Source organism: Mytilus trossulus, chromosome 12 (assembly GCF_036588685.1).
Source record: "Mytilus trossulus isolate FHL-02 chromosome 12, PNRI_Mtr1.1.1.hap1, whole genome shotgun sequence".
Classification (NCBI taxonomy): Eukaryota; Metazoa; Mollusca; class Bivalvia; order Mytilida; family Mytilidae; genus Mytilus; species Mytilus trossulus.
The window spans coordinates 36,142,865-36,157,969 of record NC_086384.1 but is presented as its reverse complement, the minus strand read 5'-3'; the positions used below and the strand labels follow the sequence as shown (position 1 = coordinate 36,157,969).

Here is a 15,105-nt window from a genome sequence, read left to right as displayed (position 1 = left end):
AATAAAATTACCGAATGACAAGAAAAAATATTAAGTCGGAAAGTCCATCATCAAATTGCAAAATCATAAGTTCTTCCCACAGGCACTTGTCTCAGAAAAAAAAATCCTATATACCTTTAGTCTTATTAAAACGTGTTATAATAAAGTATATAGGAAATTTTTTTTCTGAGACAAGTGCCTGTGGTTCTTCCAATCAAACGAATGGAAAACAACTGTCATTATTCTGACATAGTACAGTCATAATATTCCATTATATTGACAACAATATGTGGGGAAAAACAGACATAATAAGGAAAAATGTCAAAAATAGATGTACATCAGTCAAACATTGCGTTATAATATTAATCACATTAAAAACATATATCTCAACAAAGAAAAACAAAATGGCATGAAGAAAAATCATACAAACAAACACTGTAGGAAAAGAATACAAAAAAAACAATTCACCACAGTACAAAAATACATTGGCTGAATGATAAGTACCGAGCCACAACAAAAGGATATAACCAAAAAAGGACTAAACGGTAAAGGTTACAAAAAATGTACATAAACAAATAAAAGGTCTTGGTATTTTCCGATAACCATGGTTCCTGACTACTTTTTTAACAAACACTGGTGACGTCTCATTAAATCTGGGTAGCAACTGCACACTCTTGAGGACTAGATGAGTTTGGAAAATGTTCATCCCATACGCAGGTGAAGTTGGGTGTTTTGCTACAAAGGTGTTGGAAATTGATAATTTCACAAATTACATCGTCTCGTTTGTCCAAGAATAAGTACAGAAATTACTGTGTATTTCAAATTCAATAAAGAATGCAAAAAAGTGAGGCGATGGAAGCCGTGTCTGTTGATTCTTTAATTTCTAGTTACTGAGGATATATTAATTGGAAACAAAAAAAATGGCTTGATAATGAAAAGAACATCAGCAATATCTCTGAATGTGAAATTGAATATTCTAAACTTCTTTGATCTTCTTGTTTAAACAAATGTCTGAATGAACTCCGACTCATATGAAAATAAGAAGAGGTCGACAAAGGAGAGACGCATAGTTTGTTCCCATAGGAATCCCGATAAATTCAACAAATATGTTGACAATGAGAGCCTCAGTATGAACTGCTAGGAATATAGTGTTCGCGTGTTTTAATAAATACATTTGATCTTTTTTTGTGATAATTTTCATATCATACTTCTCGCTTGAGATGGAATAATTATCACTAGAAACTAAGGAGGCCACGTGGCGTTGCTAACGAAATTGACATGAACATGATGCAATTGACAACGTCGTCATAGGTAAAATAGCGATAAATAGATTATCGTTGGTCATCTCAACTCGATTGCTTTTCTCACTTTCGCTGTACCAGCTCAAGCGAGAAAATCAATCTCGTTGAGATGATCAACAATAATCTATAAATACTGCATTCCTTCTATTTCAGCTTTCAAAATGCTTTGACCGTATATTTCTATGTCATATACAGTAACTGACATGATATCACTTTTCCTCATGAATATTTAAATAGAAATTTCCGAAATTATAATTTATTATTCAAACGACCCATTCAACCGGTTCTTGTTTTCAGTGTTTACAACGACTTAAACTTATTTCTTTTGCAATTTATATAAAAAAAAATATATTTCTTGTCTGCAAACTATAAATCATTATCTTTTATGCTTATTGTTGATAATTTAGTTCATTTAAAAAATAAACGATCACCATCGATTGCGAATTTCCACAGGTAATGTACATTTCAACGTGTTGCTTATTTCTCAGCCTGCATTATATGAGGCCTTTTTATAAAAGGGGGAAGTTTCCCATTAATTAAATCAAATGGTAAAATAAACACATTAAACAACAATTGAAAATGTATTTTTTAGATTGCAGTATAGAGACAATAATAGTGTATTGTCTTGACATATCAACAAAACGGGGAACAAGCTCGGCATAGTCTCGCATTTCCCCGTTTCTAAGCCTCATCCTTATATCGTTGATATGTCAATTCAATGTCTATATTCACAGTTCACTCCGGTAAATAGTGGTGGTATTTTCCGATCTTTGATTTATCGACCTTAATATGTTTATATTTGTATTTAGTACATATAAGGCATTTCTGAAGTATACACAAGCGTTGAAAGTCTATTAAATTTTAAGTATTAATAGAATGGTTTACACAATCGCCAAGCTTTTCGTATATGGTATTTTATTCCATTGACGTTTAGATATAATATTTATCGAATTTATCTAATGAATAAGGTCAACTTCAGCTGATGGAGTTGAAAGCTGAGTTTCATAATAATTTCTTATTCTAAACTTGTAAATGGATTTTTTTTTTTTTGGGGGGGGAGATATGTTATAAAACATTTTGAGTACCGAAACACTGACTGCATAGCTAGAGATATTACCCTCGGGAACAAACAATACACCAGCCAGAGTATCGAACAAGAGCTAATAAATTAAAATGACACTGTGCGTGTTAAGCGATAAAAGATTAACTCAAATAACATTTTTTATATAAGCAATGTTTATCCCGGATGATAACACTGCTTACAAATAACACATTGTTTGTTTGGATCACATATTAGGAAATCTAAAGTCAAAATCAGAACACAAGCAAATTTCAAAATATCTTATCTCATTGTAAAACAAACGGACACCATTCGCGCTTTTTGCAACACTCTGCGCTAATGGGATTTGTAGTGATAAGTTGATACTGACGTTCAAAAGGAGGTGCACCATTTAAAGAATATACACGAAGATATTGTACTCAAAGTAAGTATAGTAAAGTAAGGGCGATATTGAAATATCTAGCAGAGGCAGATTTAGGGTGGGAAGGGGTCCCAGGCCTCTTTTTGTGAAAAATTAAGTTGTTTGGGACTCACCAGAGCGGGCCCCCTATGCTGGACGTCAGTGGCCTCCCTCCCCTTTTGTTACAATTTCTGACTCCTCTCCTTTGTCTGTTTTTGGATCATGGATGCACTGACATACTTTTTTTTAAAACAATTTGTAAAATAATCGGTTGCAGTTTCAAAAGGTGGAAGAATTCATAAAAATATGTCTGTAAAATAGATGTTTATACTTCAATCATATTGCACATTAAGGCAACGAACAAAATGCAAGGAGCGAGAAAGTATAACAAGGCGTCAAATAAAACTACAACTATTGAAGATGAAGGCACGTTAACACTTTACAATTTTAATTTTCACTTTTCTAATAGATAGATATAGGAAGATGTGGTGTGAGTGCCAATGAGACAACTCTCCATCCAAATAACAATTTACAAAGTAAACCATTATAGGTTAAAGTACGGCCTTCAACACGGAGCCTTGGCTCACACCGAACAACAAGCTATAAAGGGCCCCAAAATTACTAGTGTAAAACCATTCAAACGGGAAAACCAACGGTCTAATCTATATAAACAAAACGAGAAACGAGAAACACGTATATATTACATAAACAAACGACAACTACTGTACATCAGATTCCTGACTTAGGACAGGTGTAAACATTTGCAGCGGGATTAAACGTTTTAATGGATCCAAACCTTCTCCCTTTTTCTGAAACAATAGCATAACATCACAACATAGAAAAGCATACAATTAAATATCAATTGGCAGACTTAACTCAATCAAAAAACGTATGATTAAGACTGCATTTAAAGCGTTTGTGTTTATTTCCTAAAAAATGGTTAATTTTATAAAGAAAATACTACTGTAAGATTTGTAAATTTTGTACAATATTTGGTCGAACACAGGCAACAAATTAAAAGATGGAGGAAAGATACGAAAACTAACTGACAACGCCATGGCTAAAAAAGAAAAATACAAACAGGTGAATAATAGTAGATCATTGTACATAAGACACACCATAGAAAAGGACTTAATTCAAGACTATGCAACACGAACCTCATCAAAAACTGGGGGTAGTGCTGGTGCTCTGGAACGGTAAGCAGATCCTGCTCCATATGTGACACCCGTCGATTTAATCATGTTAATACAAACCTGGTAAATAGTCCTAATTTGATATGTCATATACGTGCCTTTGAAATGGAAACATCAGAAATATAGACCCCTATCAAGACCTCGTTAATCAAACAGGGTTTTATTAAACATTCTGATGAATTTCGTCATTTCAATGCGGTTAATCTAATTAAAATATTATATAAATCTCTGATTTTGTTATCCTCATCTGAGTTATAAGAGCATGCGAGTTATATATGATATGACTTTTGATTAGATTGAATGTGTCTTAATATAATTGTATTTTCTAGGACGGGGTGGTTTTGGTATTATAGGATTGGTCCTCTGTACAGCCTCTGTACATTCTAGTTGACATCTTGGTGTTTTATGAGGATTTCGATAATTCAATTAACCGCTTCAATGTAACATTGAATATTGTTGTTTTTATAGTGCAACAAACAACAGCAATCCACTGGAAGAGGGGACTACATGTATAAATTACTTATTTGTCCAAGGTAATACTGAAATTATCTTATGAATTAAAAGAATACAGTGCGTTGGCAATAACCTATAAGGGGACAACCATTTAACTTCAAGGGTGTTATGTTTTTTTATGAGTTAAACAATTTAACACTATAAGGTATTGGGGAAATCTGCATTCAGAATATTAGGATTGTGTACATTGCACGTGTCATGTCACAATGAAGTAAGCTTTGATTGTCATTTTTAATGTGATTAACTATGCTTAATTTGTTTTACACTTGCACTCTTTAAATGTTTTGTCTCTAATCTGACGATTAAACGCTCAATAGAGCTTACGGTTTTTGTATGCTATATAATGCATTAAATTTTAGAGACTTGATCTTGACATAGTTGTCGTATGGGATTGGCCTTGGTGTGTAGAAAAACAAGGTGCACAATATATAGTCCAGTCGATTTGTGTAATGCGAATGTAAGCAGTCTCCTGGCAGATAGAACACTACTAATTGACAATAAATACCTAACGAACTGCAATGTTATAAAATTTAATGCTATTATGAACCAAAAACAGAAATCTAAACTCCAAAAATTGTGCAAATTTATCAGAATTAAATATGTCAAACTGGATTCTCTCTGATGTTAACCTGTCGACTATACTGATCATACCGTTGTAAAAAAAAAATATCAATATATTATTTAATGCTTCCTCAACAAATGTACTTATATGTAATGTAATGTAAACTAATGTGTTTTTCTGTATACCTTTGTCCAACTTAGGTGATATCAGAATAAAATGATATATATCTAATGTAGATGTTTTACAAAATTGCTCAGATTGTGGTAAAAGCATGAAATTTGGCATAGCAGTAGTATATGTCATGGACAACATTTTAAGCTATGGACCCACTCTGAAAGTCTAAAAGACTTTAATACCATGTTTATGTTATAAAAATGTTGACATAAATGTAAAATATATAGTTTGTTGATATTATCGTTTACGGCACCTCTTACTCATCTTGTTGACAGAACAGTTTTACGAGGGACAAAATAAACAGTTTCTATTCGTCCAACTCCTTAGTCATTTAAAGATTATTTCTGACAGATTGTAAACAATACCTTATTAATATTCAAAGCCCATATAAATAATTTATGCTAATTTAATTAATTGCACGTTAATACAATTAAAATCTTGCAATTATTTCATATGTATTCTTAATTTAAATGATTTTCCTAACTGTTTTGTTACCCGCTGGGTAATTTAAATAACAATAATTTTTCACCTATTCAGAAATTATAGAAACTAAGACAGGTCGAAATATGTAACTGGACATCGGTCAAGCTTAACCCGTTTCCAATGTAAACAAATACAAACATTATATATTGATTGTACAATAGATAAATGGTCACTCTCTCATAATCTACAACGGATAGTAATCATGAACCAACAAAAAGGTAAAACATTTTTTAAAGATGAATATTAAGCAAATTGTTAAAATAAAAATCCTATTTTTTGGATTTTTAAGGAATATATAAATGCTGCACAATGTTAGACAAACAAGCCATTAGGCTGAAATTTTGTGAATATTTTTTTTACATGTAGTATACTATTGGCCACATATTGATGCAACGGAAAACCCAAATGTTTGCAATTACAATATATCATAGCTTCATCTACCATATTCTCGACATAGATGTAATTTATATCCATATGAAAAACAGAAAGCGATATAGCAGCAATCAATGCATTACCAATCTTCATATATTAGGCAGAATTTTATCGATTTTAATAAATTACAATTCATGGAAACTTATTAATTTATTTATATGTATTTAATGATAAAAATGTGATAAAAATATATAATGGGATAGTCAGAAAACATGGGAGTGGAGAACGGCTGTTGAGGGTGTTTAGAAGCGTCACCCCTCTTTTCGCAATTTATAACTGAAATGTGTGTCTTCTGCTCCTTTTATTTGTTTCTATGTCCCGTTTTGCACATTCTTGATCCACCACTATATTTGATGACAATTTAAAATCATACAGATCATGTCTGAACGCATAATTAAACAAACTCAAAAACGATTGTTTGTATTCAAAAATCGGCCAAATATCAACTTGAACATTATTAGTATTATGGTATTACCGCATATAGAAAATAATTCAAACGTAATCCCATATTTATACATTTAATTTAGTTATGTATTTACATAGCATATTATATTATTTCTATGTGATGGGATTGCGAGAACATCGATACAATTTTTTTTTTTTTTTTTCAAATCAAACAAGCTACATATAATCGGTAATTACAACTATCGATTTTGAATAAATTCCACTTCATTGAAATTTATTTCTCTATTAACAAGTATTTTTAATGAACAATACTGAAATTTAATATTATAATGCATGGGAGTGCCGCACGGCATTTAGAGTGTCGAGAAGCGCCACCCATTTCTGTTCCGTACACGAATATATAAAAATTATGGTTTCGGGGAGGGAATCTTGATAGTTTACAAGTTCTTAAACAGGAGGGCTGGGGTGACAATCAGGGACTCCCCTATATTTCATTTGATTTTGTTTAATTTTCCTATACAAAAATATGTGTAACTTTAATTTGTGTTTTCTATTTTTTTAGTTCCATATCCCATTGTTGCCAAGATATTAAAATATGTATGTAATTTATTTCAGTACATCCCGGACAAGATGGGTCGCAGCCACCAGCATATACCAACCAACAACAACCATATACCAACCAACAACAACCATATACCAACCAACAACAACCATATACCAACCAACCACCAGCACTGCCGCCAGGTTTGTAGTTATTATCTGAGTTTTCTGACCGTCAGAAGCCACCAGGGTTGTTGTTAATAGCTATTCGTTCCCTGACCATGCTCTAAACGTTCTCCTATCGCTCTCTGGTCGTTCTCGTTAGAAGCTACCTTGTTTGTAGTTATTAGATATACCGTTCTCTGGTCGTTCTCTTGTAGTTCCGTTATCGTTCTCTTTAGACAATTACCCACCGAAGCACACTTCTCCGTTCAGAAGAATAAAACAGTCATACAAATAACACGTGTATGCATACATGAAAACATATTATTTTTTTTACATTGTTATGCGTATATTCTTCCTTTGTAATATAAATGTATGAAGTTAAAACACCGAACGATTTTTATTCATTGTAGTTAGAAAATGAAGAAAACAATTGCTCCTTGAATTTCACTCAGTCTTTAAATTATTTTGATGACCTCAAATTGTCAATTTTCGTTGTGTTCGATATTGATTGCGAAATCACCCCTGCTGGTGCTCATAAAGTTTTATAACTTCGAATTGTCAGTGTTTGTTGTGTTCGATACTGGTATCGGAATCATCCCTGCCAGTGCTCATTATGGTTGAAGCTAAGAAATGTAGTTTATCTAAAGTGGAAAAATTCATTACAAGATGAATTATCAGTTAAACAATTGGGGTATCAAGCTTACACAACAACATGTGTATATGTCCCTTATACAAATGCATTAATCGTTCAAAATGGGGGTCCAACGCCCTCCCCTCCCCTGAATCCGCCACTGTACTCGAGTAATTTAACCAGTCTTTGTTGTTGTATCGTTTGTATCACAGGGAGTACGTATGGACATCTTGCTATACAAATCCTTGTGGAAACCAAGTTGAATTTCTTGCGAAATATCACTGTATAAACAGTTACTATTTATGGCGTAAGGTAAAAAAGGTTGGCTTTATAATTATAAAAATTAGTAAAAGGAGTAAGGCATTTATTACTAGCCAAGTGTGTACAAAGGAATTAAGAATTAAAATAAATATTTGTGAAATAAGTTTTGTCCAGCGCTTTTAACTGTTTGATCACTTGTTTTAAATATTCTATTTGAAGTATAAAGGATTTATAAATGGACTTTAAGTTTAACATGATCTAACATGATGTTTACATTAAAATTACAATGACGTATTCGCAAAAAAATCGAATTAAAATTACGTTATTTAAATTTGATTTTTATAATTATAATAATTTTTTCTTGTAATGGATAGTTTACCTTGAAAAATCTCTTAGGGCCATATATTTTATTGTTGTGGTGTAATGCAGCCATGTTTTTCCCCTATTAGTCTTTGATAGATTTGCAATTTTCAAAAACGTTGGCAGTTTATTCATAATTATTTCAAATGAATAAGTACACGTAATTAGTAAAGGTTAGAAATAGCATGGGTATTGACATCTTTTGAATTAATATTTGTGTTGTTCATAAGCCGATTTAGGAAGAAAGACGAGAGAGCCCGGGCAGTCAGTGCACCTTCCCTAAAAAAAATCTGGATCTACCACTGTTGCTCAGAGCGGATTGAGAGGTCTTTCCAGGAGCCACCCCCTTTTTTGTGGGGAAAAATTGTTGATTATATAGGGAATCACTGAAGCATGACTGGAGGGGGCTCCCTCAGTCTAAAGCATTCAGTGCCCCCTCAATCCTTATACAATTTATGAATCCATCACCGTTGCTCATCTCGTGTCAATGTTACAAATTTGATCACATAATGTGGAAGTGTCCCCTTCAGTCTGAGTGACTGACATTTGTGTAGAACTTTATTTCTGTATCTCTGAATAGATTTGTTTTATTATTTTAGGTTTACCTCAAGCTAACCAACAACAATGGATGCCGGCTGTAGGTGCTACCGCGGGCTGTCCGTCTGGACTGGAATACTTGACACAGATTGACTCAGTTATAATTAAACAGCAAGTGGATTTAATTGAAGGTATTTTTCATTTATAGTCAATTTAAAAACTATTTTGTTAACTCATGTACAATGCAGTAAACATTTAAAACAAAGGTGCTGAGCAGAACGTAATGCTAACACTTATCCGTTTTCTACAAAAATAGACCTTTATTTGTCAGTTACGGTACTAGATAATATAACGTCAAGTAGGTACAAAAAAATGATGCGACTGTCATAAAAGTGAGAGGTTTCGCTAGCCATAAAACCAGGTTACATCCACCATTTTCTACATTAGAAAATGCCTGTACCAAGTCAGGAATATGACAGTTGTTAACCATTCGTTTGATGTGTTTGGACTTTTGATTTTGCCTTTTGATTTTTGATTTTCCTTTTTGAATTTTCCTCGGAGTTTAGTATTTTTGTGTTTTTACTTTTAGTATATTGTTCATAACTTTTCGAGGACAGTACCAATATATAAATTTATTACTTAAAGTATTTTCACAAAAAATGTCTGTAATAGTCTCATGTAAAAGAGGGGCGAAATATACCAGAGGGACATTCAAACTTCTATGTCCAAAATAAACAGACAACGCCATGGCAAAAAAAAAATGCTAGCAGACAAACAAACACAAAACACAACATAGTAAACCAAGGACTAAGCAACACAAACTACACCATAACTGAGAGCTAGTGATCTCAAGTTCCCCGGAAGGATAAGCAGATTAGTTTCCACGTCATGTTGCTCATGTTATCACAGTTGGGAACAGAGTTCTGGCCTCACGGTCATAAAACTTTTAAGCATGATTTTTGTACTCAGACTCGAAAATCAACCAATCAAATTGCTGGATTTCATGTTTCGAGCATTATTTTTGTGCCCAGAGCACTGAGCAAAGTTTTATGCCTTCAAGGTCTTGATTGTAGTTACATCTATGACACGAATATTCCATAAAGTAAAATTTAAAATGTCTTAGAAATATTTTATGATGTCAACTTTACTGTTGACAGAACTTCCTGTTTTACTATACCTGAAACCATTATTATAAACAATTAATGCTACAATATGTGTTCATGTGTTTATATCCTTTATTTCACCAGGAACAGTACAATGTTGTATTTTTTTGTCCAAGTGGAAATGAAACTAAAGTATTATCTTCTTTTATTATAAAGGATTGCAAAGAAGTTCAATTCCATGACACGGTTTAATATATCTCAAATGCATTTTCTAGCAAAATAATAATATTTTATTTATGCTGTTTTTCTTTGTAGCCTTTGTTGGCTGGGAGCAGGCAAACAAATATCAAATTACCAACAATCAAAACCAACAGATCTATTTTGCTGCTGAGGGTAAGCTTTATTTCTAATTATTGTTTTGCTAAAGTATGCATTCCCTTTTTAACATTGTCTTGTTGACCTTACACTAACTATTATTAGAAAAATAGAACATGTAATACTAGTACATGTTTAATAACCAATGAGACAACTCTCCACCCACCAGGTGACACAGTAATGAACTGTAGGACATCGTATGGCCTTCAACTATGAGTATAAATACACCACATGGAAAGCTTTAAAAGACTTCGAAATGTAAAACAATTCATCATAACACGTACACAACAACAAACGAAAAGCTTTATTGGCAACTAAGTAATTGTTCATTATTGTGAGAGAATAGTACAGAATAGACAGAGACGGGGTTGTCTGTGATGCTCAAGTCACATTAGGTGGAATCGCAACGACAGCTACCGGGGAAAATATTGGTCGTTCAGTAGTTGGTCTATACTTACATGTACATTCACTTCATTTAAACTCTGGTGGATATTTGTCTCCTTGGCAATCACATCACATCTCTTTTTATATTTTAGTGTTTTGCAAGTATCTATTTCAGAGAGGCATAAGATGCCTAAGGATATTCAATTTATAATTCGAAAACTAAATGACAATGTCATGGCAAAAAAAAAAAAACACAACACAACATAAAAAACTAATGATTTCAGCAAGGTGAACCAATATGTAACATTGTAATAATCAAGAATTATAAGTTTGTGAAGCTCGCTGGGGCAAAATCGTTCGCACTATGTGTATTTTTCAATCATAATTTGAGAAAAATAAACGCTATACATGTATTTTGTTTGTTAGTAAAGATTTGTCTTGAACATTTATATGATCAAAACAGACAAACACATGATTAATTTTATTGTACAATTATCGTTGTAGAATCATCTATGTTACAAAGACAATGTTGTGGACCAAGTAGAGGATTCACTATTCACATAACAGACAACATGAACCAGGTAGATACCATATTACTTTGAGGGTCTGGATCAGGGGTGCATCATTTCTTTTAAAAAAAAATAATCATTTTCTTTACTCTTTATTTGTTTTGCCTATTTTTCTCTATTCTTTATGGTATTGGCCTATTTCTTTCTCTATTCCTTGTTTTTTGCCATTTTTTGAAAATTTGTGTCCATTATTGTCCTTCTGTAAATCACGGAACTTCCAGTCGTAATTTATCAGAATTAGAATTATAAATACATAATAAAAAATTGAGAATGGAAATGGGGAATGTGTCAAAGAGACAACAACTCGACCAAATAAAAAAAAAACAGCAGAAGGTCACCAACAGGTCTTCAATGTAGCGAGAAATTCCCGCACCCGGAGGCGTCCTTCAGCTGGCCCCTAAACAAATATATACTGGTTCAGTGATAATGAACGCCTGAGTGTGGAATAATGACATAAATCTCAGAAAGCCGTAATTTGTGGTTAAACTTTCATTTTTAAATGTCTCAAGTTTACAAATTTTAATACATTCTAATTACCAGCAGCATATAATAATTCAATATTATATTACTTATTTTCAGGAAGTATTACGGCTTGTAAGAGATTTCAAAATGTTTGCTGGATGTTGCTGGTGCGCAACCGGAAGCTGTAACTGCTGTGCACACGAAGTGCGTGTGGAAGCACCAATTGGACATGTTATCGGATACGTACGACAAGAGTAAATAACATTTTTTTACAGCTTATTACATAGAAAATATTATTTTTGTTTGTAGTTTTGAATTATCTTTCATTAGTTGTCCCAATGAATCAACTCACAAATCGGATCAGATGTGATCCTAATTAATGTTTATAATACCGTATATTTTCTACTTGAGCAGATGCAAGTATAGTTTAAGGGTACATAGTTCCAGCTGAAAATGTTTAAATAGCTAATTCCAATTCTGAACATGGTAGAACCAAATAAATATGTTTTTGTATCTGAATTCTTGAAAAAAAAATATGTTCAAAGGCTAATGAAACATAACTTGCCGTTGTTGTTCGAATGCTGGACATTCCACGAGAAAATGAAATTCATCTTCATTTTAAACTGAAGATATAATGTGAAGTATTTATTTATCAAAATTTCTATTGTTTAACAGACAGAGTTGCTGGGCTCCAAGATTTACAATAAAAGACGCTGACCACAATGATATACTGAAAATAAATGGTCCTTGTTGTGTACTTAGTATGCCATGCTGTGAAGATGTTTTTATGGTAAGCAAAACAAATTATGACTTTCTTATGATATATAGATCTGTATGTATATCTAGAGAGGAACTTTAGGGATATACGCCTTGTAAAATGAACTGTTGATGTAGCAAAGAATGTGTTCCCTACTTTTCCTAATATTACCGCTTTTTTGTTTTCAGTTAAGTGTTTGTTTTCATTTCAATTTTAGTTGATATATATAGATTCTTACATTGGTACCAGTGGATTATCGGATTTATCCAATCAAGATAGTTAAATTATCATCGAGATTGGATAAATCCGATAATTCACGAGTAACTATGTAAGAATTTGTTTCTCTAATGATTAAAACATACATTTTCTTTTTTTGTTAACCGAATATCCCCCATTCGAGTACCTTTCACATTGCACGAAGTTGTCAATTTCATTCACACCTGTTATTGCATAATTTGAATCATTCCTGTTGGCTAAAAAGGTCATGACCCTTACAATCATCCAATGATCTTCTGAGATCACCAGCAACCACACGTTGATTAAATTTTTTTATACAATGGGTTCAGAAAGGGATAAATTTACATCGAATTAGAGAAATAATAATTAACTTATAGCAGACTACATATATCACTGTATTATCCTTTATCTGTTAAAATTCAAAATTCATCTTGATACATATTGTACATTGTACCTATATAAATACAAGCTGTTAACAGGCAAAATAAATAGAATTTTACATTTTTTTTAATCTTTTATTTTCTAGCTTAAGAATGCAGAAGAAACAGCAGATCTTGGAAAGATTTCGAAAAAACCAGGCATGGCAGAAATATTTACTGATGCAAATACATTCGGAGCTAACTGTAAGTACCTTTAAAGCGCGTATGAATTTCCAATATTATATGCCCCTTAGGCAAACGAGCATAATTTTTTGTCCACCCAACTATACATTCTTATAACTTAAAAAAAGCTTTTGTGTTGCAGTCTTTATATTTTAGTATTTTCAGGGTGTGAATAAAAATGAAGAGGTATTTAGCCTTCATGGAAGTTTTTGTCGTGTCGAGGAAACTTACAAATAAAGTATCAAGATTCAAACAAAATATCTATATTAAATAATAAGTATAATTAATCAACTTACATATATATAATATTGTTATATTGTAATTGCAGTTCCCATGAATCTTGATGTGAAAGCAAAGGCATGCGTTTTGGGAGCAGTTTTCCTGATCGTAAGTTTTTATTTTTGATAAAAAAATTCACACGAGAAAACATTCAAAAATTACGGATGCATCTAATGTGAACAATTAAAACTTCAGAAAATTGCAAAATTAATGAACAATACCATGTAGAACTAATGAGACGTTGTTGGGTTGCCAATGAGACAACTATCCACCGCAGTTCAAATGAAGTGGATGTAAGCAATTATAGACTTTCAAGAATGAGAAAACCCAAACGGTATAGTCTTTGAAAGGCACCGACATGAAACATGAAAAACAATTCACACGACAAAACTTACAGAATATTAAAATATGACTTTGCAATGATTGAGAAATAAGTTATATCAACTTATATTAATCGCTTTCCACTTTGCGGGTGAGATACTGAATTTTAGCGGCATTAGCCTGATCTGTTTTCAAGGGTGTCTTTTACATGCAAGAGATATGACACGGGTCAGCCAGTCCTTGTCCCCTTTCTCCGGACTATCATCGTTACTCAAGACCATACTTGCAAATGGTGTCAAGGGAGAGCCGAAAGTTCAGTCCCCGAATTTTTTTTCCCGGCACGTGGATCGAAACAGGAACCATTGTGTTAGAAATCCGATGCGCTAACCACTATACACCACAGCTTTCTGGGTGAATTAAATGTTCAATTAAATTTACTCTAAAATTGTGGGAACAAAAAAAATATTGAATGATGGTAAAAAACCAAGTTCTATATATAAATAAATTATAGAAAACTAAATGGCATTTTTTTTGTTACAGGATTTCATGTTCTTCGAAGGAGCTGGTAACAAATTGATGAGCTATAATTAGAATCAAAAGTGAAAGTGAAAAGACTCTTATTCAATGCACTGTAATGCTGTTTCTTTGATAACATTTTCATTGTCTAAGAAAAACAATGTACAGAAAAAGTCAAGTTGTATTTAATATATTTATTTTGAACTAGTGCTTCATATGTATTATGTAAAATGAATACTCCGCTGTTCCAATAAATTTCATTGGTTAGAATTAATCGTATTGTTGGTCTCCAACGAAGAGTGTAATAAGTGTAGCTCTTGTCCATCTGTATGTACATGTACGTCCGTACCTACGCCCGTATGTCCCAAAATTGGGTTCTGTTCTCATCATGAGTTTGTCTCAACCATATGCAATATATGATATATGAAACCTATCCACAGTTATAGGTTATCGTTGGTTATCTCAACGAGATTGATTTTCTCGCTTGAGCCAATCACTTGAGAT

At 32.7% G+C, this 15,105-nt stretch overlaps 1 protein-coding gene across 2 annotated transcripts; it reads left to right on the top strand.

The window, feature by feature from the left end:
* The first annotated feature begins 5,735 nt into the window (after nucleotides 1–5,735).
* Nucleotides 5,736–14,871, top strand: LOC134691991 (phospholipid scramblase 1-like). 2 transcript variants are annotated; one of them, XM_063552308.1, is made up of 11 exons: nucleotides 5,736–5,883; nucleotides 7,118–7,186; nucleotides 7,229–7,246; nucleotides 9,059–9,187; nucleotides 10,415–10,492; nucleotides 11,363–11,439; nucleotides 12,007–12,143; nucleotides 12,565–12,679; nucleotides 13,410–13,506; nucleotides 13,814–13,872; nucleotides 14,626–14,871. In XM_063552308.1, the coding sequence occupies exons 1-11, from the start codon at nucleotides 5,868–5,870 to the stop codon at nucleotides 14,674–14,676; spliced, it is 846 nt and encodes a 281-aa protein (XP_063408378.1). In that variant the 5' UTR covers nucleotides 5,736–5,867; the 3' UTR covers nucleotides 14,677–14,871. The 2 variants fall into 2 exon arrangements, with proteins under 2 accessions (XP_063408378.1, XP_063408377.1); XM_063552307.1 differs by having other exon boundaries at nucleotides 7,118–7,246.
* Nucleotides 14,872–15,105: the final 234 nt, after the last annotated feature.

Bases quoted from the DNA above. Each gene is read 5' to 3' on its own strand.
- LOC134691991 (XM_063552307.1), top strand. The intron at 9,188-10,414 runs GTATTTTTCATT...TTTTCTTTGTAG, and splicing joins GCAAGTGGATTTAATTGAAG to CCTTTGTTGGCTGGGAGCAG. The intron at 13,507-13,813 runs GTAAGTACCTTT...TTGTAATTGCAG, and splicing joins AAATACATTCGGAGCTAACT to TTCCCATGAATCTTGATGTG.